The sequence below is a fragment of the Talpa occidentalis genome, unplaced genomic scaffold, assembly GCF_014898055.3.
Source record: "Talpa occidentalis isolate TD23 unplaced genomic scaffold, MPIMG_talOcc4v2.1 talOcc4.2, whole genome shotgun sequence".
Lineage (NCBI taxonomy): Eukaryota > Metazoa > Chordata > Mammalia > Eulipotyphla > Talpidae > Talpa > Talpa occidentalis.
In genome coordinates this window covers 128,148,880-128,174,152 of record NW_023602073.1, presented here as the reverse complement: position 1 = coordinate 128,174,152, position 25,273 = coordinate 128,148,880, and the positions used below count along the sequence as shown (strand labels likewise).

The window sequence follows — 25,273 nt, the reverse complement described above, 5'->3', positions numbered from 1 at the left end:
CTAGCACGTAGACAGACACTTAAGTGTTAGGGTTCCCATTGGGTGGTCTGGGGGAAAGATTCCAAAGCACCACCCATGAAGGGGTTGATGTCATCTGACTGAAGTGTGGCAAGGATTTGGTATTGGGCGAATTTATAAACACTTAGAGGTGAATATGTACCCTTGAAATTTTTTTTTTTTTATAGAGGCATGTTTTTTATTTATTTATTTGTTTGTTTGTTCGTTTATACATGCACTGGGTACAGTCAGAAGCGCAGGAGGGTGAGAGAATTCACCAGAGCCAGAGCGGGGAGCAGAGCAGGCAGAAGGACCGAAGTACACTGCTGAAGGGAGCAGCGGGCGGCAGGAGAGGTCTGCACGCCATGTGGGACCCTCCTCCAGTGGCCGGGGAGCAGCCGGGGATCGAACCAGCGCCGCAGAGGCCGCGGGCAGCTTCGCAACCCAGCGCTCAACCACTGCGCCACCGGGGAGGCCCTGTACCCTTGAAATTTATACAGCTTTATAAATCAATGGCAAGTGATATTTAAAAAATACCTTACATGAAAAATAAAAACAAAGATATGGTCAAAGGTAGAGGCAAAAACATTTTTTGATAAACATGACTGTGATCAGAACTTGAAATATCAGGAAGAGTGGATTTCAAGATAAAGCTAACCCTCCAATGATCCTCCACTCCTGACCTACTCTGTTGATGGCAAAGTAGTCTGGTCCTCTCCAAACCAAATCAAGAAACAACCAGGCAGAGGGCAAGCATCAGGGTGCTGACTCTTGCTGCCAGCAACTAGACTTTCCCAGATTTGGGGGTCCCCCTCAGGGAGAAAGGGTGACAGAAGTGAACTGGAGGAGGTGAGTCCTACCCTCCCTGGGCACACTGGCTCCTGGCACTCAAGGGCCAACAGAAAGATGCAGAACACTTGCTCTGCATAGGCGTTTTTCTCACTTTTCCTCTGCCACTCCCAGGACTGTTTCAGGACTCAAGTCCCCCTTTTCTGCGCTGGGTTACTCTTGCCCCCTTTCACCAGTTTCTCATTATCCAGGGAACCCTCCCCTCCCCGCCCCGCCACTACTTCTCCAACAGGGGCCCAGACGCTAGCCTCCCAGACGCTAGCTCCCCAGACGCTAGCCTCTCCCTTCTCCCTCTGCTCTGTCCTGGCCCTCTTTTCTCCCCTTCTGCCTGCTCCTCTCACTCCATCCAGGGCTGCCCTTCGCTTCCTTCCCCACCGAGCCCGGGCCGCAGAGACCCACGCCGGGCGCGCGGCGGCAGGTGGATGGGCCGGCAGGGCGGGACCGGGCGAGAGCCGGCAGGACCCGGGCCCGACGGGCTGGGCGGGTGGCCGGGGGCGGGGAGCGAGGGCTGGTGCCTCCCCTCCCGGCGGGCGGGCGGGGCGCGCGGCGGACCGAGAAGGCGGTCCTGGTCCTCCCGCCCCTCGAGCGTCTCCGCCTCGCCAGTCGGCGGGAGCCCAGGTGCCGGCGGGCAGAAGGCGCTCGAGGATGCGCTGGTGGTCGCTGCTCCTGCTGGGGGGGCTGCTCCCCGGCGCGACGGTGGGGGGCGCGGACCCGACCTACCCGCATCGCGCCCTCCTGGACGCCGACGGCCAGTACTGGCTGAGCTGGGGTCCGCGCGGCGGCGGGCTCGCTTTCCGCCTGGAGGTGCGCACGGCCGGCTACGTGGGCTTCGGCTTCTCGCCCACCGGGGCCATGGCCTCCGCGGACATCGTCGTGGGCGGGGTGGCCCACGGGCGGCCCTACCTGCAGGTAAGCGCTTCCCTCCCGGAGTCGGCCTGATGAGCCCCGTCCGGTCCGGACCCCCGGGCGCTCGGCCGCTGCTGCTGGACGCCGGCCACCCGCGGCCCCGCCACACCGGCTCTTCACGCGCTCCCCTTTGCGATCACCTCCTGCACCCCCCAGAGCCTAAGGCGCCCTTCATTCGGCTCCTCGCATCCGATGCCCCGCTGGGACTTTTGCCCTCGGGAAGCTGAGCGCTGGTGGCCCCAGGCACTTTTCTGTCTCTGAACTTTGCAGTCTCCAGCGCCCCACTTAGTGGATCCCCAGGTACACATTTGACACGCATTCTCTTCACCCTTCATCCCTTGGTGGGGCGGGAGAGCGACCTCCCGGCATTGGGGACCTAGCAGGGCTGCTGTTAGTGTCGGTCCAGCTTTAGCACTTTTCTGTCTGCTGTGTAGAGTCGAACATCTCAGAACTTCCCCAATCCTGGGCATTTTGCAGCCTCAGGCGTGGGCAGGTGTCAGCTCCCGCCTCTGCGAGATGAATGAAAGTTCCCCAGGAAGCCCATTAGGAGGCCACAGTTAGAAATCTGCAAAACCTAGAGTTCCTAGGCAAACCCCCTATTAAATGTGGCAAAACTTGTCACTTACTTTCATGGCTAACAAACTATTTTGACTGCTGTCGCTTCACTTTGAAGGAGCCTGGATTAGCGATGTTGCCTGTTCATATATGCCTTAATGCATAGGAAAAAAATATAAAATGACCTGAATAATTAGTTCAGATTTTCTGGACATCTCTTTTACGTGACCTTTCTATTGGACACTTTTCACATGACATAGCTTCATGGTGAATATACTCTCTTTGTGACTTAGCAAAGTTTACCCAAATGAAAGTTCATCCAGATGAAAACTCCTAGTTGTTCTGGCATTGTGTTAAGGCTCTGATGATATTAAAACCAATGTATTGGATGGATTTCAGAGTGCATTTCTCAGTTATCTTATTCCTGACTTCCGAGTTCAATTTCCACATCACTGTGACTGAGATGCTATCAAATTTAAATCTAATTCTGGCACTGAGCTCTTAACATGGCTAGAAAGAAAATGACAACAATAAAAAGTTCAAAACCCTGTTGTCTATTTCTTCATAAATAAATCCTTTCCTCCCAAAATAAGTACTCTACAACTCCAATAAAATAAAGTTTTATGAGGATTACACTGCTGAAGCCATTGATGTATAAATTTTCTCCTGCTGCAGCATCTCAGACATTAAATGTGTAAACCAAAAAACTGACCCCAAACACAGGCCTCACCTGCTGAATAACTTAACTCTCCTGTGATATGAGTTAGAAAATACCTTTTTTAAATACCTATTTGACTCATTTTGTTTGTTTTAGGATTGGGAAGATAATATGTACTTTTATTTTGCATGTTTTGTTGAAGGGGGCCTGGAAAATCTTACTATGGTAATGTCATAAAACAAGGCATACTTTACAAAATAACTCACTATTGTGTTTTTCAAATGAGTAGAGTTTCTAGAAAGCTGAACTAATTTGATATCAAATGAAAAACCAAGAGTAGACTCCTGTTTCAACATGCCATACCGGACCCACCACAAACAGACTTTGTTAAACTTCAGTGTTTTCACATTGCTGGTAGTTCTTCATAAAGATTGCATAAGAATTAATTAAGTGCTCTTCACATTGATTTTAATCCATAGACTTTTTCTTCATTAGTGAACATATACCACTAGCAGATAAGCCTGGCAATGGAGGGATTTTCAATATATTTAATAAGCAAGAAATAGGATTTCTTCTTTCATTTTTATTCCTGAAGAAGTGGAATCCAGATTTTCATTTATGAAGGATAATAATTTTCTTAGTTGGCTGACATCTTTTAGTACTATGTTTCCTTAAATATCCTACACATTTTAGGACCTGTAAAATACCATGAAATTATGCAAATCAACTAATTAGAAAGAGAATTTATTGAAAATCCCTTTAATAAAATGAAAACAGCAGAGACTACTAATAAAAAGTAATGTATGAGTTGCAGCAGGGTCACCTAAGCTGTGTGGCTCCATTTCCCCACACTTGGAATTGAATAATGCCTCTAGAAACTATTTGAGATTCTTCATACAGAGGAATGTCAAGGGTATTCTCAGCAACTAAACCAAAAGTTAAGTAGGGGTCCTTATCACAGTGTATGTGATTCTGCTACTAGACTTTGGATTTCTTATAACATACTCTCAGTGAGAACAAACTTTATATGAAACAATGAAACAAAAAGCATTGGTTTCTGGAGTATCAATAAACTTGACAGTGGGAGATGGCATAAAACCATATGCCACACCTTAAGTTGATATCGCAGCCACCTATTCTCCTTACTTTTCCCCCTTTGTTTATTTCATCCTTTTTTATTTAATTAAAAACTTGACTTTTAGATATTTCTTCTTCTTTCATTATGAATTTCCTTTTTCTAATTAAATTCTTCTTTCGGTAGGATAGTAAATCCTGGGCAATAATATAATAATGAATCCCAACCAATCAGGTAGAGAATTATGTCTAAATAGATGTCACAAACCTAAATATCTATAGAGACCAGGCAGCAAAAAAGAGTAATGGGACTTGAGTGGAAAGGGCAGGATGTGATGCAACTGAGTAGAGGGGACTGAAGAATCCAGAGTTTTGTGAGCAAATTACTGTCCAGTGGAATTGCAAATCAAATATTGCCCATCTTTTAGTAGTTTTGTTTTTTGAGGAAAGAGAAATTTAGAGGTGTGTGAATGCATGTGCATCTTTGTGTATAAAATCTTCTGATTACTAAATAGTGGCCATAATTCAAATTTTCACAAAGCACCAGGTAGTATACACGACATGTATATACATATACATGCAATTTCACTTGAGAGATATTCCTTGGACAATGTAATCCGGGGCCAAGAGGAAAAGATAAGGTTAAGAATCAACCCAAAGTGTAATAATCTATGAAAGTTAGGGAGGCGGGTTCCATTTCTCTTTAGGCAAAGTTTATTCAGTGCCACAAGTGGGTCCAGTGTCAGAGGGGACTTTGTCCATTGTTTTGGTTATGTATTGTTATATAACAAACCACCCCAGAACACAGTGGGGTTAATACAGTGAAAACACTTATTTTGTTCACAAATCAACAATTTGAGTAGAGCTTACCAGGGACAGATTTTCCTCTCCATTTGGTGTCAACTTCATGGTGAATGGATGGAATCATTGGAAGGCTCATTCCCTCACTTGTCTGACTGGCGGTTGGTGTTGGCTGTTGGCTGGACTGAGCTGGTACTGTGGTGAGAACTTGGCCTCTGTAGGAAATTGTTTGCTTCCTAACAGCAGAATGACTGAGTGTCCAGGGCGAACATCCTGAGCAGCCCAGTTGGACCCTGGATAGCACTTTGTAACTCAGCTTTTGATCATGTAGTGTATCTCCTGGAATGTACTGGTGGAAAATAGATTCCACCACCCTCATCCACACTGACCACAATCCCGCCTTCCTTGAGTACTTCTCTGCTACATGCATCTATCTACTCGCTCTTGACACTGCTGAGACTGGGAGACAAGGATAACTTTTCACCTTCTTTTAGTTTGTCTCCCTCCCCTCCCCATCTCTTTCTCTCTCGCACACACACCCCACTCACAGAAATTAGTGAACAGTTTGTAATTTCTCCACTGTATTCCTATTCATATTCCCTTCAGCACACCTTCTCTGTCACAGCCCTCTAGAAAAAGAGTTCTAAACCTCCACAACCCATTTATACAGGGGTTGCCAATCACTAATTCAGGGTTAGACCCAACGAGACTGCCTCCAGAGGGCAGTGTGATATTTGTTTGTAGGCTAGCAGAGTGAAAAGTCAGCTTTTGAATTCATTCTCTCAAAAACAGCTGTAGCCAATCTTAAAACTATATCCAGAGACCAGGCATTGGGGAAAATTGTTGGACCCATTTTGTAGGCATTGTTGGACCCATTTTGTAGCCCTCTGACTACCTCTGGAGATAGTTCTGCAAATGTCCTGAACCAGGTATGAACAGAATGGGAAAGAAAAAAGAGAAATTTGATTTCGAAGTGAAACCTGTCTCAGTGTTATCTATGGGCTGAATTGTTCTGGATGGTTTTGCACCTGAGAAGTTACCAGGGATCCTTGGAGGCCACTTTCTACAGTCTCTCACAGAATTGCTAGGGCTGGGGCTGGAAGCTGTCTGTCCTTTTGCAGTTTTTTTTTTTTTTTAACTTCACTATTTTGTCTCAATGAATGAACTCAGCTCTCACTTCCTTGATGGATTCTTGTCCTTTCCTTGTACTTTGCCCCTTTTCGACACAGAGGAATCCCACCCCCACCGAGCCACTTAGCAACTGTGAGTCCCCATTTGAGGCAAGTAATCCGGGTTGATGAATGCCTAGTTTGTGAGAGTTAGAGAAGAGAGCAGCATTGTCGGATGTGCCTGTTGAATTTGCACAAAAATTGATTCACGCTTCCTTTGGGGGGCATAAATCGCCAGTGAATGGAGGCTGAAACATATGTCATCATTTGTTACAACCTCGCTTGTTGGCTGCTCTAAAACCGAAGCCTTTCTGTCATGAGAAGTAAGTCTTCAGCAGCAGGGTAATTGCTGCTGGGCTGTTCACTGAGGAAGTGCTTGGAACTGATTTGAAATCACAGAAAACAGTGAGCATTCTTTGTGGTTAACGATGTGCTTCTTTTAAGTGCACCCCAGCCAACAGCAACAAAGAAATGTTTGGAAAGCAAATTGAAGAGCTGTAAGGGAAAGATGAAGAGAGTGTGCTAGCCTGACACAGCTCAGCTGGGGCTTTGTTAAGAGATATTTATAAATCTTCAGATTATGCCCTCATCCCCGCTCCAACCCCAATTTCCAGATGAGGACAGGAGCCCTCCACGCTTCACGCTTTGTGCGTTAGTAATAAAGACACATGCCCCAGTGTGGTGCTCGAACACACGATAGTACTCTTTGGCTGTGTGGTTCTCCCTGGCAAGGCAGATGATTTCATAATGCCAGCCTGAGGACAGGGCCAGACCTAAGAACCCAGGAACAATGCACCTGAATTGACAAACATATTTCAAGTCTTCAGGCAAAAGGCATATTTCCATATTCTTGGAGGGAAAGACAAGAGTCCACTTCAGAAGAAGTGAGTGGTGGTTTATTGATTCATCATTTGTAACAGAGCCCTGTTGAAGTAAAGTTGTTGGCAAGAGGAATGAAGTCATTATACAGCATCATGTTTCTGAAAATGTTTGATGCATTTGTTGAAAAACCTGCATGTGGATACCTCACAACACTGTTTATTGTAATTTTTTTAAAGATTGATTAATATTTATGTATACAAGCACTGGGGTACAGGCCAGAGATTGTGGGGAGTGAGAGGATCCACCAGAGACAGAGTGGGGAACAGAACAGGCAGACTGACTGAAATACACTGCTGAGGGGAGCAGTGGGTGAGACAGGAGAGGTCTGCTGTGCCATGTGGGTTTCTCCCTGGCCAGCCGGGGATCAAACTCATGCTGCAGAGGCTGTGGATTGCTTCATAGTGTGATGCTTAACCCCTTGTGCCACCAGGGAGGCCCTATTGTAGTTTTTAAACATATATAATTCAGAATTTCCAAACAGAAAAACTGTTTATCCAGGGAACTTCTTCCCAGTCTATGTCTTTCTAACTTGTTAAATTCTAGAGTAGACACAAGGAAAAAAAAAAATCTGACTATAAGGATAACCTATAGCACATAAGCAGAGAATCCTACAAAAATAATTTCAAAGGGATTTTTGTTAACTGTAAAGTTGGGATTATATAGCTGAGTGCTATACACATAATGCATAGACCTAATTTAATGTACTGTTGGTATCTTTGTTATTCATCTAATGCAGTCAAAAATTATGAGAAAATCTTTAAACAGTATTTGCTATTGTAGGTTAAATATTGATGTTTCATGTATTTACTGGTTGCTCTTGAGAGCTCAGAATTTAGTTGATTTTCCTCATATTTCCTAATCCCTTCACTTTCCAATTTTACAGGAGAGAAATGAACTACAGATACAGTAAAGGCCTTGTTGGAGGCCAATGTAGATTAGTACCTTGGGTTCATTTCCTCTGAAATATCCCTTTTGGTGTTCTTACTTCTGTAAGCAAGTGGTAAAAACATTCATATCTTCTGCAGTAGTGAAAGGAATAAGAAAATACATTTTAAAGCAGATTGATAAAATACAATCATAGTGTTTCTCTTACTGCTTTTGTTCCACTATATATGTCATACATACACATTTCTATGATAGGATTTTTCTGAGTTACTAATATATGCCATACACTATGATAAGTCCTTAAGGTTTGTTATCTCAGGAATTCGAACAACAGCCCCATGAGGTCAATATCTGATTTCTCTTGGTGTGTATGTTTATAAACTTGAGGGTCCTTGAGTCATTTGTGACTTGCACGGAACTGCTTCATGTGGAAGTACTCACCTAGAGGTAGGGGATGTTGGAATGCTCATTCATTCCTTCAACCAACACCACTGAAGGATTGTGAACTGTTCTAGAGGCTAAAAACAGCACAGAATGAGATGAAATCAGTGGTATTATGGAGCTCACATTTTGGTGGTGGGGATGAGCGAACAAATTAGCAAGACAATATAAAAGAGTGATGAGGGCTCTCAGGACAATTAAAATAGGCTGATTGATAAAGGGCAACTAGGGCTATTTCAGATAAGGATGCTTATAGTCAAGACATGAGAAACAAGTGTTCTAACTCTTAAGGATCATCTTTTGAGATTATAGTGTCTATAATTCAAAATACTATATACTGTGAAGAAGGTTATCTGGCATGAGCATCAAAGAACTTAGTAGACCTTGAATATAGGAAACTGCTTATCTGGAGGAAATTTAATTAATGTTTTTTCAAATGTGTCTGAACTGCACGAGCTCTCTTCTGTTTCTGTGGCATTGTTACACAGATGTTTAGTAAGCTCAACTAGTCTTTTGAGCTTTGATCTGGAGACTTGGTGATTTTATAGAAGTTTCTAATACTAGGTGTGAATGTTTTTATCTTATACTTTGTTTCCCCCCACCTCATTTTCAATAATATTAGGGTGCTAAATGACTTGGAGAAGCTAGGTCAACAATACCACATGTGATTGGGGGAAGATTTCCATGTTTCAGGCAATTTTAAACTAAAACTTTGAAATATGATTCTTAGATAAAGCCAAATTACTGCCTTTTGTTTCCCCCTGCAAAGTTCACACACTGAAACCCACTTGCATAGTAAAGGAAGTAAAGAAGTGAGGCCTCCTGGTGTTTGGCCTCTGGTTCCCTTTGGAAAGGACCATGATGGATATTCTGTGGCACGTTGTAGCCCAGGGAAGAGCAGGTAGAACTCCATCTAATGGAGAAATGAGAATTTAGAAAGATTCTTCCTATGTCAGAAATTCCCAAATTGTTCTGCATATAAGAATCATTTGGGGGGTCTTTTAAAAGTTCTAATACTCAGGCAACCCCTTTCCCTAATACCATTTAAATCATAATCTTTGGGGGGGGGGAGGTGAGGTGAGTGGATACAGGCATTAATATATATTTTAAAGTTGACTAGGGGATCCTAATGTACAGAATTACTGACCTTATGTGATCAGGCTCTTTGATAAGAATCAGGTGATGCTTTTGTGGTCCACTTACAGGAGCTTGGAAGGTGCCAGGCAGAGGGCATGGGAATGCAAAACAGGAGTCCATACAGAGCAACTCAGAGTGACCATTGGATGTTTGCAACAAGGGCTTGCTTATGCTTGGATATTTAATATTATTATTATTATTAAAGATTATTTATTTATGCATAGAAGAACTGGGGTATAGGCCAGAGGTGTAGGGGTAAGAGGATTCATCAGAGTCAGAATGGGGAGCAGAACAGGTGGATCTACTGAAATGGTGGATCTACTGAAATACACTGCTGAGGGGAGCAGCGGGCAAGACAGGAGAGTTCTGTTGCACCATGTGTGTCAGCTCCCTGGCTGGGGATTGAACTCATGCTGCAGTGGCTGGATATAGCTTGATAGCGCTGAGATTTTAACCCCTGTGCCACCTGGGAGACCTCCTATGATTATTTTTAAAATAGAAAAGCAAAGTGGGTTTTCCTGGAATGGAAACACTTCTGAGAAGAATCTTAACAAATGTATTGATAATTCTAAATATTTTCTCAAATTTACATGCTGAAACAAGAGCAGCAATTGAAGAATTATGGGTGTAGGTAGATTTCAAAATATTCCAAACCAGAAATCTCTCCTTATAGTCTTTACCTTTCCTACACATCTTTTGTGTGTTGTTAACTGTGTTGTAGGAATATCTACCCGTAAAGAGCCTAAAACTTTGTATGTTACATAGGGTCACAGGATATCAGAAGAATATAAATAAATGAAGTTTCTAGATAATTTTTAGTCTATATATAAGCCAAGAGAAGTGTTCTGCTCTAAATTTTTAAAATTAGAAATAACAGTTACAAAATGGACTGCCTTTGTATTGGAAAAATTTTCAAGCATTTCTCCAGTTATGTAAATAGATGTTCTTTCTCTTCCCCATTCTCTAGGGTTACTAATAAGCAGTGAAATACCCTAGAGCTAGTTGCAGAAGGGAGAAAGAGGAAAAGTAGCAGGAGTGGTGGATAATTAGTAGTTTATTAGGGTATGGATGGGACATTTACAAGTTGATGACTCTGTCAGTGCTGCCACATCTCCTGAGGCACCAGGAACAATTCCAACTGCTTGGCAGATACTCAAGAATTACCTGATGAATAACTGCTGAGCAGTTACAAGCAGGAAGTCTTCTAGACCTGGTGTGAATCCCAGCCCATCCTGCTGCTTAGTCCTTGTTTGGCCCTCAACAAGCTCCTTAACTAAGTGACGGTTTCCTTTATGAAGAATGGGTTCTTGGTATCAAACACATGGATTTTTTGTGAAGATTAAATGAAACAGGCATGTAAAGAAAGCTCTTAGAGCATGTGGCCAGTTGAAAGTACTCAAATTCAAATAATATTTTAATGAATCACTTAGTGAAATGTTAGAATTGTTGAAAGATTACATAAAGACTAATGTCTCCATTTTCGACTGGGGAAATTAATAGATTGGGGAGATGTTAGCAATTTTTGAGAAAATTTGAGAACAACTAAGCAATTGGTTTATGAACACTTCGCAGTTGTTAATGGCTAGAAGCCAATATGGTTTCAATAAACACAGATTATACTGACAAGATTGCATTTGACTTGCTGGATTTATAGATTGAGATTAAATAAATGATACATATTAAAGATGGGTAATTAGCAGGATTTCTTATGACATTCTCGTAGAAGATAGACAAATACAATTGAATTAGTAGTACTTATCTGTATAGGTAATGTGTACAGTTGAATTTAATCAGGATTAATATGAAAAAGATAGTATTAGTTCACTTTAAGCCAAATATAATACACTTGTTAAACACAGAGATGTAATATAACCTATCAGCTCTATTGTTCCCATCAAAGGAAGTAATGTAGACATAGCACTCTGCACTAGGTCAGTCACAGCAGACGGTCTCTTCTAGGAATAACGTTTTTAAGGATATGTGTATTAGCTGGAACATTCTATTTCTTTATTAAAAAGATTTACTTATTTATGTATACAAGAGCTGGGGTACAGGCCAGACCTGCTGGGTGGGTGAGAGGATTCACCAGAGACAGAGTGGGGAGCAGAACAGGTGGATTGACTGAAATACACTGCTGAGGGGAGTAGCCAGAGAGACAGGAGAGGTCTGCTGGGCCTTGTGGGTCAGCTCCCGGGATGGGGATGGAACTCCTGCTGCAGTGGCTGCAGATAGCTTCATAGTGTTGGGTCTTAACGCCTTGTGCCCAGGGAGGCCCTAGCTGCAGCATTGTAAATGAGGATTGCAAAGATGGTTGAGATTCCTGGAAATCAGGGCATCTGAGAAACAAGAAATAGCTGCCAATGTTCTGCCTGAAGAAAGAACAGTTATAAAAAACATGTCCATTGCCTTTGAAATAGTAGGCAGTCTTTCTCATGAATATAAATTAATTGCTACCTATTAAGTTCCAAAATGAAGAAAAAATACCCAATTGAAAAGTCATTAAAAGATAGATATTAACTTGGGTTAAGAAATAGGTTTATGACAACCAGAAATATTATAATTAAATGAGATGCTTGGTGAAATTGTAAGGTCATGAGTTGGATGTGTTAAATACTGTGTGATCATATCTTAAAAAAATTTTTGAGTGAAATCCTCTTTGGAGGTGCCTGGAATTATGCATAATTCATGTTGTCTTGAGTGTTATGTTAATAATAGATTTACTTTGTATTCATACTTTTGGGTTATTTAAGAAATGACTATAAGGGAGGATTTTAGCAACTATTAAACTTTTTTTTTAAAAAAAAAAACACAGGTTAAACGATTAAAAACTGTTTTTTAACCTGCTTCTGGAAATTCTCCCTGTGCACTACACTGCTATAATGGTTAGTATTAACTAAGAGTATTTAATCTCTGTCCCTTTGGTGTATTTCGGTGTATTTGAATGATATATTAATATTATATTGGTTTTGAAATCTGAAAAAATAAACAAAGGAAAAATAATGTTTTATGACTTGTGTATACTCAAGATTTTGGAGTGTTTCAAGAGCAAAGTTGAATATAAAGTAGATGAGTTTCTGAATCTCTGTTGGTGTATCTTTTTGATGTCAGAATAGTGTATACAAATTCTTTGCTTCTTGATGTATAGGCATCTCAGACTGAACCTCATTTACCCTCAATCTGATTCTTTCCAGGCCCTTTCAGTCTCTATACATGGCACCTCCTGGAAGCTCTCGCCAAAAATCCAAAGTCATCTTGGTTTCATCTCCTTCCTTCATCCAACATGTAAAACACATCCTCGGGTTCTGTTGACTCTTCCAAACCAAATCTAAAACCTGCCCAGTGTCCTTTAGTTTTACTACCTCTAGTCAAGTTTAAGACACTAGAACCTCTGAAAAATTGTCTTCTGACTACGCATTCCTTTTTCTCTTCATTCTCTACATAGTAGCCACAGTTACACAACACACACACACACACACACACACACACACCCCTTTTCCATATCAATCAGAATAGGTCAGTCACTGATTAAAAGTAATATGACTTTTATATCAGTATTAAATTTGAACTGTCTCTACTGACCTATAAGGTGTCACAATGTTTGAGGCTTCATTTGACCCCTTTTGGTCTTATTTGTCCCTCTTGGGCATGGTAGTTCAGTCCTACTGGCTTTATTTACTTTGTCAAGCTGGATAATCTCTCCCACTCTGCCCCTTTTAGCGCCTTTCTGATAGCTGCCCTCACTTTCTGGAGGCTACTTCCTCTGCATTTTTTCATGGCTGGTCCCTAGTTATAGTTTATTTCTCAGAGTAGATGTTATTGCTTGAGTGGTGGCTTTTTGGATTAATCATCCCAGGTGCTTTCTAATTCCTCTCTAGTTATAAGTACTATTTAAAAAAAAAAGATTTATTACTTATGCATACAAGAACTGGGGTACAGGCCAAAAATGCAAGGGGTGAGAAGATTCAGCAGAGACAGAGAAGGGAGCAGAACAGGCAGATTGACTGAAACACACTGCTGAGGGGAGCAGCAGGCGGGTCAGGAGAGGTCTGCCGCACCATGCGGGTAGCTCCCTGGACAGGGATCAAACTCATGCTGCAGTGGCTGTGGACAGCCTCATAGGCAGCGTCTTAACCCTTTGCACCATCAGGGAGGCCCTAGTTATAAGTGCTATTACCTAAATATATCTAGTTGTATTATTTAATTTTTAAAAGTCTGCTCCCCTCAACCCCCATTTAACTATAAGTTTCATTATCATAGAAACTTTGTTTACTATTGTACATAATTGGCCCTATAGAGGAATAGTAGTCACTCATTAAAATATGTGTTGGAAAAAAGGAGGAAGGGAAAGACGGATGCAAGGGAGGGAGAGAGGGTTGATAGGAGGGAGGGAGGGAGGAAGGAAGGGATGAAAGAAAGAAGAAAAGAAGGAAGGAACCAGCTTTCTTCTGAAAATATATTCCTTGCATAACTGGTCATGGTCTGTTAAGAGAAGTCTTAAAATATTTCAGAAATTGAGATAATCAGATAAGATGAAGGCAAATATATCTTATTTCAAAGATAAGATCTGTAACTTTTTTCCACTAAAACTTATTCTTAGAGATGCAGAATCAAAAATTTAATTGTGGGCCTCCCTGGGGACATCAGGGGTTAAGCACAGCACTGTACATCTATTCACAGCCACCACAGCACAAGTTCGATCTCTGGCCAGCCAGGGAGCTACCCACATGGCACAACAGACCTCTCCTGTGCCCGTTGCTCCCCTCAGCAGTGTATTTCAGTCAGCCTGCCTGTTCTGTTCCCCACTCTGTGTCTGGTGAATCCTCTCACCACCCCCCACCATACCTTTCTGGTCTATACCTCAGTTCTTGTATGCATAATAAACAAATCTTTAAAAAATTAAAAAATTAATGTACACTCTATCTTTGATAGTCTATAATTATAGAAAGAATTCAATTATTTTACCCAAAAACTGAAGTGGTCATGGGAGAGAATTCATGATGTGTGTTTTCAGAAGGTGGCACTTAAAGAGAAATTGCTCAGGTGGACGCTGAGAAATAGCATTAAAATAGAAGAAATAGCATTAAAATCAGCTTATACCAATGTCTGGAGATTATGTTTATAAAGCTTGCTTATATACAATTTATAGTTTTTTAGGATTAAAGATTCTCTTTAAAACAAACTATTATTTTACTATCAATATTATTAAAATACCATAACACTTATTATAGAAATTGATATTGCAAACAGAAATGTTTGAAGTAACAGGCTTTTGAGATTTAGAAAGAGAAGAAAAACTGCAAGCACCTGTTGAAGAAAATGATGACAGATGGTAACATTTTTCTCAAGGTTTCCCCTGCAGCTGTGCTTACATTCAATTCTCCAGGCTGTGCTGGGGTCTATTCATATCTTTTATTACACCCATAAGAGTTTTCACTTCTTCCTGTTTAACACAGAATCAGTCAAAGCTCTTTTCTGTTGCAGAGATTTTATTCAAGAGAGGAAAAATAAAGACTGACAATGTGTGAGTACCAATTGAACATCTGTGTAATCAGCTTTTTAAATAAGAGGTCATAGCAATCTCGTCGATTATCAAAGCTTGCTTTTTTGGTATGTTATCTTAGTTTGAAAGTAGCAGTTGGTACTCGCGCTTTCCTGCTCAGTGATAAGTGCCAGCTTGTGCTGGTGCTCACTGCCTTTGCTGTGCCCACACAACATTTGGAAAACCTAAATGATAGATTTCGTAATTTTTTCAAAGCGTAAGTGTTCAAAAGAAAAAAAAATCCTGTGAGAACATGTTTCAGGAGTAATATTTTTATAACATGACTGCAGATTAACTTGACTGCAGGAGCCTAATGATCAACTCAGATTTTCACGGGTAACAGGTACTGTGTTATTTTTAAAAGTTTAAACAAGCTAAATACATGATTGACATACTGCTTCACCAGGAAGATAACACCTCATTGGCAATTCATGTTGAAGTTTTTCTTAATGTAGTTATTGAGTTAGAATATGATTAAAATCCATACAAAGCCATTTATGTAGGGTAACATTACTTCATATTCACTTTACAGAACATTAAAAATGAGTAAGTACCAAGAAACCTGATTTCTGAATGTCAGCTTATTATTAAAACAGCTACGTACTTTTATTCCCAAGCTCGTAGAAAATCTCTACAGAGTCATGATTTTCTGAATCCTCAAAATTCTTGCTCTCATAAAGTCCATGTTTAATGATTCTTGATTGGAGCCTACTTTTTTTTTTAAGATTTATTTATTTATTTGTTTATACATACATACATACATACATACAAGCACTGGGTACAGTCAGAAGCGCGGGAGGGTGAGAGAATTCACAAGAGCCAGAGCGGGGAACAGAACAGGCAGACTGACGAAATACACTGCTGAGGGGAGCAGTGGACGCGGCAGGAGAGGTCTGTCGCGCCATGTGGGACCCTTGCCGGTGGCTGGGGATTGAACCGGCACTGCAGAGGCTGCGGGCAGCTTTGCTGCCCAGTGCCCAACCGCTGCGCCACCAAGGGAGGCCCATTTTGGAGCCTACTTTTAAGTATCATCTGTTTAACATGTTCTACTTATAATATATGCCAGTGTACATATGTCATACAATTATATTTTTATGATTATGTGACCTGAGACATGATAATGAGCATGCACTGTTATCAATATTCCTATTTTATTTAAAAAGCTCTAGAATATCTAAATAAATAAATAAATAGCTTTATTTAGAAAGCTCTAGAGGAAAATGGTTGAGGAATCACTTTCACCGTGGATATTCAAAGGGGGTGCATCTGGCTCCATTTGCTAATTGGGGTTGGGTGAGGGCTCCATTTGTTAATTGGGATGTGGTCAGGAATGTCATTCAGTTCTAATTCTTTTTTTTTTTTAAGATCTATTTATTCATACAACAACCGGGGTACAGGCCAGATGTGTGGGAGGGTCAAAGGATTTACCAGAGACAGAGCAGTGAACAGAACAGGCAGACTGACTGAAACACACTGCTGAGTGGAGCAGCGGGTGTGACAGGAGAGGTCTGCTGCGGCATGTGGGTTTCTCAGGGTTTCTCCCCAGCAGGCCGGGATCGAACCCGTGCTGCAAAGTCTGCAGACAGCTTCACAGAGCAGCGTTCAACTGCCTGCGCCACCAGGGAGGCCCCAGTTCTAATTCTCAATGTTGGACTCAGAGAGTAAAAATGATGTGAGAAATTCCCTGAAGTACCTTGTAAATAGTATACAATATGGTTTTGTGAATATATTTTTCTAGGTGGTATCATCAGTTTTCAAACTCTTAATGAGTCCATGTTTTACTGTCAACAGCTTTTCTCCCTAGAGAATGATAGTAACACAGTATAATGCAGTAATTATTCAATCTAATTTTCTACTGCAATAATATTTATTCCTTTGTCAAACTGTCAGGAAATGCTTAAACTCACTGGACATACTTTTTTTGGGGCTTAGCCATGTACATAAAGAATTTTTCAAGACTGACTATTAGTTGAATGACTTTGCTTTTGTTTCATCCCTTTTTATTCCCCTTATTTCCTTTTTCCTTCCTCCCAGCAAGAGTAGTTGGACAGCATGGAATATGGGAACACAGATTTTTTTTTTTTGCCTTTTTTTCTCCTCTTATCTCACTTAATCATGCTTTTTTTTGTGGGGGGGGACCCTCGCCGGGCACCCGGGGAATGAACCAGCACTGCAGAGGCTGCGGGCAGCTTCACAGCCCAGCGCTCAACCGCTGCGCCACCAGGGGAGGCCCTCACTTAATTATACTCTTAAGCATAATTGTCTTTGTGCCATTTTCACTATAGTACAGTATTGGCACTATTAGGTTTGAGTTTTACAAAAGTATACATATTTTCTTGACAAAGACTGAAGGAAGAAAAAAAAGCAATGCTGGGGAACATTTTATTCCCACCAAGTTAAAACTCTATATTAAAAGATGTGAATTTTGTATGATGGTGCTTGTGTTCTGTTATTTTCAAAATTATGTGCTCATTGAGATTTAGAAAAAAGAAAGGTAGGGTGCCCCTTTTAAAAGCACACATATTTATTGAGCTCTGCAATATACAATTAATTCTTTTAGGAAGATATAAATTAACATTCTAAAGCATGGTTTATCTATGATCCTTTTTTTTTTTTTTTTTGGTTTTTAAAAATAGGAAGGGAATGCCCTCTTAGTGTAAAAAGGATTTCAAAGAGCTGTTATATGCAAAACTCTTTTTTCCAAATACTGATGTCAGTTTCATAAGATTCATGTACATTTAGGGGCTAAAAGGTCATAGCAGTGTTCCCAGATTTCAGTGCCAGATGTGTCAGCCTGGCAGATCTTGCAGACCCAGACTCATTCTAGAATCCAGTTAAACACATTCCACACAAGATCTTAACCACATGCAAATATAATTGAGAGCATGTGGGAAAACGATGTATTGTGTCCCTTCTGTTTTTTCCATTTACTATGTAAACAACTATTCTAAATATATAAATGTATAACTGGATTAGCAAGGTGTCTATTTCTAGGTAACTACCACATGGGTGAGAAGATAATGCAGCATCTAGAATATCTTGCATGCTCCGTGGGAATGCAAGTAGAGGAATGAGGATTCAAAGAGGGAATTCACTTCCAATTGGGATGATCAAAGAAAACTTTGTAGAGACGATAGAATCAAGAGTCTTAAAGAGAAGGAAGCATTTCAAAGAGGATATCTCAATGCAATGAAGAAAGATAGGAAGAATGTGAACAAAAGCAAGGAGCTCAAAAAAAGGCAAGGTATTTGGGGGGAATAGTAAATAGATAATAGAGATCATATGGCATAATTAATGATCGAGAATATGGAAGAGCAGATTAGGCTGAACTTAAGAGAAACAAATCTAAATGGTAGAACTTTGTACTATATACTGTTGGAAAAAAATGTAATGACATGTTGAGAGTGATCTTCAAGGAAGGCAATGACAGAAATATATAGGTGATGGAATTTGCACTAAGATAGGAGAAGTTGTAATGGAGAAGATGTAAAAGGTGTATTATTTTTTCACAGGAAGAACTGATAAGAGCAGAAGTTATCTGTGGAGGTGTAGAGTAATAGAGGAAGAAGTTGAAGAAGACTGGTTTTGAATTTCAATGGCTGCATGATTAACAATGTAATTACAGAAAATCAGGAAAAATTGTCTTGCAGATAATGGGTGAATACAATTTTGAATATATTGCATGATAGTAACACTTGCAAGTGAAGATATATAACACTTGCAAATGAAGATATCCAATAGACTTTAAATATGTGAAACTGAATAAAGGCAACTCTTGGATAGGTGAGATTCCCAAGGATGAATTATGAACAGAGGATTAAAATGTCAAGGACAGAACTTTGATGTCCACATTTAGGAAATGGTAATAGCAAACTGCCATAGGTGGACAATCAGTGGTGGGTCCTTCTGTAAGCTGGGGGTATGGACATCCTTTCCTTGTTCCCAGGGCTCAGCTGTTTTCAAACTTAGGGAGAAAGTGTTCAGTCTTTTATCAATAAATATGACGTAAACTATAGGTTTTTTTTTTTTATAGATGCCCTTAATAAAGGTAAAGAAGTAATTTTCTTTTGCTACTTTGTGTAGAAATTTTACTTTGAATGACAGTTTTAAATGTTTTTTCTGCACTTGTTGAGATGACTGATTTTTTTTTTTAACTCTTGATATGTCAGAGGTGCAGGGGGTGAGAGTATTCACAAGATTCATTTTATTTACATCTATTTTCAACTTGTTCTCTCTGCTCTGTTTTATTTTTTTTTCTTTTCTTGCTTTCCTTTAGAGTATTTTTCATGAATCCATAAAGTACGTATTATTTAGCATAGAAAGAAGCAATATGTGCGCTCTCATGTATTATAACTGAAATTCTCGCAAAATGAGATGTCTGATCATAAGCTGAAGTTGGAGAAATATTGGTTTCTTGTATAAAGAAGATTTAGAAGATTTAGAATATTTGTCTTGGGAGGTTGCCTGTGAAAACATCAAGAGATAAACATGAATCTACAAATATCAGTAAGGGCCAGCTGAAGTAAAAATGTAATTAATAATACTATTTGGAAAGCTAAGGCATTCTATGATCAAATCTGAAGGTATTTCAAAATAGCCCCCAAATTGGAAAAGGTGAAAAAAATTGTAATGGAATTTCTGTGGTGGTTAGTATATTTCACATGTCAACTCTAGTTTTAATTGAATCACTCATGTTTTCCTTCAACAACATGAAGATATCAGCTTCTCGACAATCACATTTTTCCTTGAGTTTTAGAACTTTGACATAATTGGCAGCCATCTTTTCTAATATTTAATACTCAGAACAGTTGAGTTGCAGGGATTTTCAACAAAATCTGGGTGAAGTTTCTCCCATTTTCTCAGAAAAAAAGTTGCCTGAAAAGTCAAAAAAAAAAGGTTGAAATGACTAGAAGGAATTGATGTTGGGGAGCGGATATAGAACAAATGGAAAATTGGCAAGCCAGCTGGTTAGTTTGTGGGACTAATAGTTTTGGAACGTATTTGCTAGGATAATTATTCTACTCTTTGAACTGATTACATTTTGTATTATATGATTGTTCAAATCATGTAAAGAAATATGACCTCAGTGTAAAAGGTAGAGTTAATCTAACTCCCTCATTGTCCATAAGCATTGTTCCTTCATTTACATATTGAAAATCTATGTGATCAAAAGTGGGAAAATCACAAAATCATCAAAATGTTGCATTTGGATTGCTTTTAACAATTATAATTGGTTTCATTATTTAGTGAAAAAAATTGATGTAGATATTTTCTTTTTTTAATTTATATATATATTATTTATATCTTTTACATCATTGTGTACATTTTACCTCTGTAAAATTCCTACCACCAATTCACCCGTGAACCATCACTGTATTCCCTTGTGCTCTTCTCTCCCCTGTTTTGATCCCTTTTCCTCTCTCTCCCTCACTGATTGTCTCTTATTTATGGTTGCCCACTAGTTTTGTTGATATATTATTATTATTTTTTTCCTGATCCCTTATTCGGTTCCTCTGTATTCCTCCTAGAAGTGAAACCATTTGATATTTTTCTTTTTCCTTCTGGCTTATTTCACTGAGCATGATCCCTTTTCACTCCATCCGTGTTGCTGTGAATAGCATGAGTTTATCTTTTTTGATTGCTGAATAGTATTTCATTGTGTATATTTACCACATCTTCTTGATTCATTGATCTATTTTTGGGCATTTGGGTTGTTTCCATATCTTACCTATTGTAAATAGTGCTGCAATAAACATAGTGGGTGCAGGTATCTTTTTGAATTAATGTTTTCGTGTCCTTTGGGTAGATCCCTAGAAGTGGAACTGCTGGGGTCATATGGAATCTCCATTTTTAGTAGTTGAGTAACCTCGCACAGTTTTCCATAGTGTTTGGACCAATTTGTATTCCCACTAGCAGTGTGGGAGAGTTCCTTTTTCTCCATGATGTAGATATTTTCTATGGAAACAAAAATGTAAACTAACCCATATTTTTCTAGCAGCCACTATTGTATAGAACCGTGAAGAAGGGTAGAGATATGGATCAGCCTATCTGGCTTTTAATGTTTTCTATTTATCAACTATGTGATCTTGAGCAAGATGCTTAACCTCTTTGTGCTTCAGTATCTTTATCTGTGAAATAGGAAAATTGTTTTGTGTCACAGACTTGTGATGAAGATTGAATGAGTTAGTACATGCAACATGCTTCAGCTGGGCTGGGCATAGTGTATATACTCTATGTTATAGTTGTAATAGGAGTGAAAAAGGATTAGTTAGGCTCAGTGCAGCTGGATATCAAAGTTACATTGTCTTTATAAATATCTATAAAAAAAAGCAGTGGTAATAAAAATGGAATCCATATACTCCATGCCATTGAGTGTGATATTTATAGACAATTTAAGGTTTTCAGTTATATTTTTTATTTTCTATGCCAAGCAATCATTTCTTCAAATGTAATTTTAATATTAGTAGAAGTAATTAGCATTGTATTTCAGCATAAATCAACTCTTGGTGAGTTTCAAAAATGAAATATCATTATGTACTAAAAAAACAGTATAATTAAGCAAATTTTATCTTCCATGAGTGAGAAAAATGAATACCATAAATTTCATAACTCTCAACGTAGTAAGATAATGGTAAAAAGCATAAGGAAATGTTTTTTTGGGAAAAAAAAAAAAACTACCTTGCAAAACATGGCAGAACATTAGGGTTGGTTGGGCATTAATCATGGTAGGCAGTTTATTCTCCCATAAACTATTTTATATATTTTTCTTTCAACATCTATAAAACAGGTATGTATTATTCCCATTTTACTAATGTTGGAACTAACGCTCACAAAGTTTGCCTTCAATAATTTCCCAAGGCTATTTAAGGGTAGAACTAGGAGTCAGAGCCTAGGCATTTGATTCAATTCCCATATCCTTGCATCTGCCTGCCTCCCAGCAGTGACCTGTATTCCATTGAACAAGTTTAGGACAAAAATTATAGCCGACCCACAAAAATGAAACTCCTACTAGTTTTTCAAAATCTTGTAGTTCATCTATCTTCATTTCTTTCCATATTTTCCATTGCACTTCATTTTCATTAGCACAAGCCATTTAAGTTCATATTAAAACAACCTATAACCTCACAGTGGGTCTCCTTGCTTTTAGGATTGTTGAAGGGAAGCATGCCTTGAGGTTTAACCCAGTGTACTTGTGGAAAAAGTACTGACCTTGGGGCTGATTCTGGTTTTGCTACAAATTAGCAAATTTGTAGCAAGCAAATTTGGAGCAGTGTTGAAGTTTCTCTTTTCATGTGTGTAGTGAAGGAAAAATACACAGTGATGTCAAATGTTCATTCATTCCATCTCTTCTAATTTCACACTGCCTTTTCCTAAAGCACCAAAAGTACAAATATGGACCAGTTTCTAGGGGAACTGATTCCCTAGTGGGATACTCCAGCCCTTTGGGAATTCCCAGGGCTTAAAATGGCTATAAATACAAAATTATAACAACCAAACACAGAATCAGCATCCTAAGGTGCTATAAATACTTTTAATCTAAATCAGTTCACTCTGAATTTAGGATATCCTGGTTTTTCTTTTCCATATTTTCCACAGGACTATTTTACAAATGAAAACAGAGAGTTGAAAAAAGATGCTCAGCAAGATTACCATCTAGAATATGCCATGGAAAATAGTACACACACCATAATTGAATTTACCAGAGAACTACATACATGTGATGTAAATGACAAGAGTATAACGGTAAGGAATCTGTGCATGGATTTGTACATGATAAATTAAATGTTTATATGTAAAATCCTTTGCAGGATAAAAGGAACAAATATTTTAAAATAACTTTTGGCAACAAAGTCACACAGTAATTTTTTTATTATTACTTTATTGTAAGATTTTTATTTTATTTATTTTTGTGCAGAACTGGGGTGTAGGTCAAAGGTGTTTGGGGGGTTGAGAGGATTCACCAGAGACAGAGTGGGGAGCAGAACAGGCAGATGGACCAAAGACACTGCTGAGGAGAGCAGTGGGTGAGACAGGAAAGGTCTGCTGCACCCTGTGGGTTAGCTCCCTGGCTGGGACTGGAACTCAGGCAGCTTTGCCCTGGGGAGTGGGGAGACATCATTGTGGTAACACTGAGACTTACCCCTCGGTCATCAGAGAGGCCCCACGTATTGCTTTTTGAAGTGATTTTGAATTCTCTTTAAAGTTATGAAAAAGTCTAAGACAAATTTTAATAAAGGCAATTTGTATGTGATTGTAAAAGTTTGAGTTATTTAAAGTCTAGGATTTTACTTATAAAAGGTTTTAAGCTTTTCAGTACAAAATTTGAAAATAGAGAATAAATGAATGTTGAAACAAATGTATTATATAAAAGAGAATTATACTAAATATTAAGATATAATTAACTGACTTGTAATTGATTCATCTTTGTAAATTTCTAAAATCAAGATGAATAGTAGACTAATGAAAATTGCCTATTGACTTATTATATGAGATATCATGGGAAAATTAACATCTTTATACATATGCAAATTAAATATTTAGATAGTATATAATTCATATGGTACTTTGGAAGTTTCCCTGAAATTCTTGGATCATTTCATTTTGTACAGACCAGTAAAATTATCTATTTTATTTGGTAACTCACAGCTTTAAAAAAGGAATGTAAAATTCTGAAGTAGCTTTGATTAACATTTAGCATGAAGAGTAAAAGAGGAATTTAAAAAAAAAAACACATGCCAAGACATGGATCACTTTTTATGTAATATATAGAGCAATTATACTTTAATTGGAATAATAATTATAGTCATTTGACTTATTAAGAAAGAATATAGCATTTAAAATAAACAGCTTTTGCTTTATTTTTCAAAGTTCTTATTACAAAGATCTGGCAAAACCATCTTTATCTGTGGGAGGAATGAACAGTTTCTTTTATCCCAGCAAACTCTTTGCCCTACCCCACCACCCTTTTGGCAATTTCTCTTGGTTGCTCAATGGAAACCAATTCATCTGACAGTACTTTCCCTAGTTGGGATACCCCAGTACCTTGGAAATTCCCAGTGTTCACAAAATGACCATGGAGAGATTCTACGATAATAAACAAACTCAATCATAAATTCCTTTTGTATATATACACTTTCTGTAGATTTATACACAAATCTGTAGAAAATTGTGCTGGGAAAATTCTACTATGAAAGTGGAAATCACGATCTAGAAGTCGTTTAAATTTTCATTCTATTTATTTATTTTCCATAGATGTTCCATGGCATTATAATGGGTTTTCATTTTTCTAAATCTTGCTACTTAAGAATATTTGCTTGGTAACTACTAGTTTGGAGTTTTAGCATGACAGTAATGTACTGTTGTATACCTAAAAACATAACTACCAAGTCAATTATCCTTTACTCTATATTGGAACATGCCATCATCTATTTGGCTACTTAATGGTTTAATCAAATTTACATTATTAAAGAAAGAGACCATATTGAGAACTCCAAAGGTCTTTATTCTCTTTTCTCCACTTCTGTATCTTGCTGTAAATAGAGTTCTTTGAACTCAACTCAGTGGTAAGGAAGGTGCTTTCCTGAGACATAATCATGCCCCTGTCTGATCACCAGGAGAGCACGGTCAGAGTGATCTGGGCCTACCACCATGAAGACGTGGGGGAAGCTGGTCCCCTGTACCATGACTCCCACCGAGGCACCAAGAGTCTGCGCTTGCTGAGTCCTGAGAAAACTAACGCTTTGTCTCCAGCCACATCATACTTTGACCTGGTTAATCAGGACGTAAGTTTCTTCAAGTTTTATGATTGTGGGGGTGGGTTTATCAAGAAGAACTTATACTTACATTGTTTTATTTAATAGCATGTCAAGAGAATGTGACTTTGTGTCTGTTTCCCCTTTGTATTAAGACAGGTCCTGATCCCAAACAAAGGTACAACATATTGGTGCCAAATGTTTAAGATTCCTGTATTCCAGGAAAAGCATCATGTAATAAAGGTATGTGACTCACTCACGGGCTAAATTTAATTTACACAAGTGGAGAGAAAAGTATCATTCTGAAAATGAAAGTGATAAAAATACAGAAATGAATTTCAACTGCATGAAAGTTAGAGACTTTAAAAACAAAGCACTGGCTTATTTGACCCACACAGTGTCTTTAAAGTCACCGAATTTGGTGAGAACACTTGGATGGTAGGTAATATTTTGTTTTTTGTTTCCTAATGTGACATGTTAAGGGTAAAAATTTGAATACCTTTCTTAGGCAACACTTCTACAGTTGGCATTACTGAAATTGCAATTTAATATTTACATATTGATAAATGTAGAGGATATATTCCCTGCCAATATTGCTTGAGAATATCTATTTCATTGAAAATAGTGT

The 25,273-nt window shown here is 39.0% G+C and overlaps 1 protein-coding gene across 1 annotated transcript in view; it reads left to right on the top strand.

The window, feature by feature from the left end:
* Nucleotides 1-1,441: 1,441 nt before the first annotated feature.
* The window catches only part of MOXD1 (monooxygenase DBH like 1), a 73,975-nt gene continuing 50,143 nt past the window's right edge, over nucleotides 1,442-25,273 (top strand). Inside the window, exons 1-4 of the mRNA XM_037520411.2 lie at nucleotides 1,442-1,755; nucleotides 22,490-22,636; nucleotides 24,508-24,675; nucleotides 24,805-24,888. Coding sequence (XP_037376308.1) covers nucleotides 1,492-1,755; nucleotides 22,490-22,636; nucleotides 24,508-24,675; nucleotides 24,805-24,888 — 663 coding nt within the window. The 5' untranslated portion in view covers nucleotides 1,442-1,491. The remainder of the gene's footprint in view (nucleotides 1,756-22,489; nucleotides 22,637-24,507; nucleotides 24,676-24,804; nucleotides 24,889-25,273) is intronic.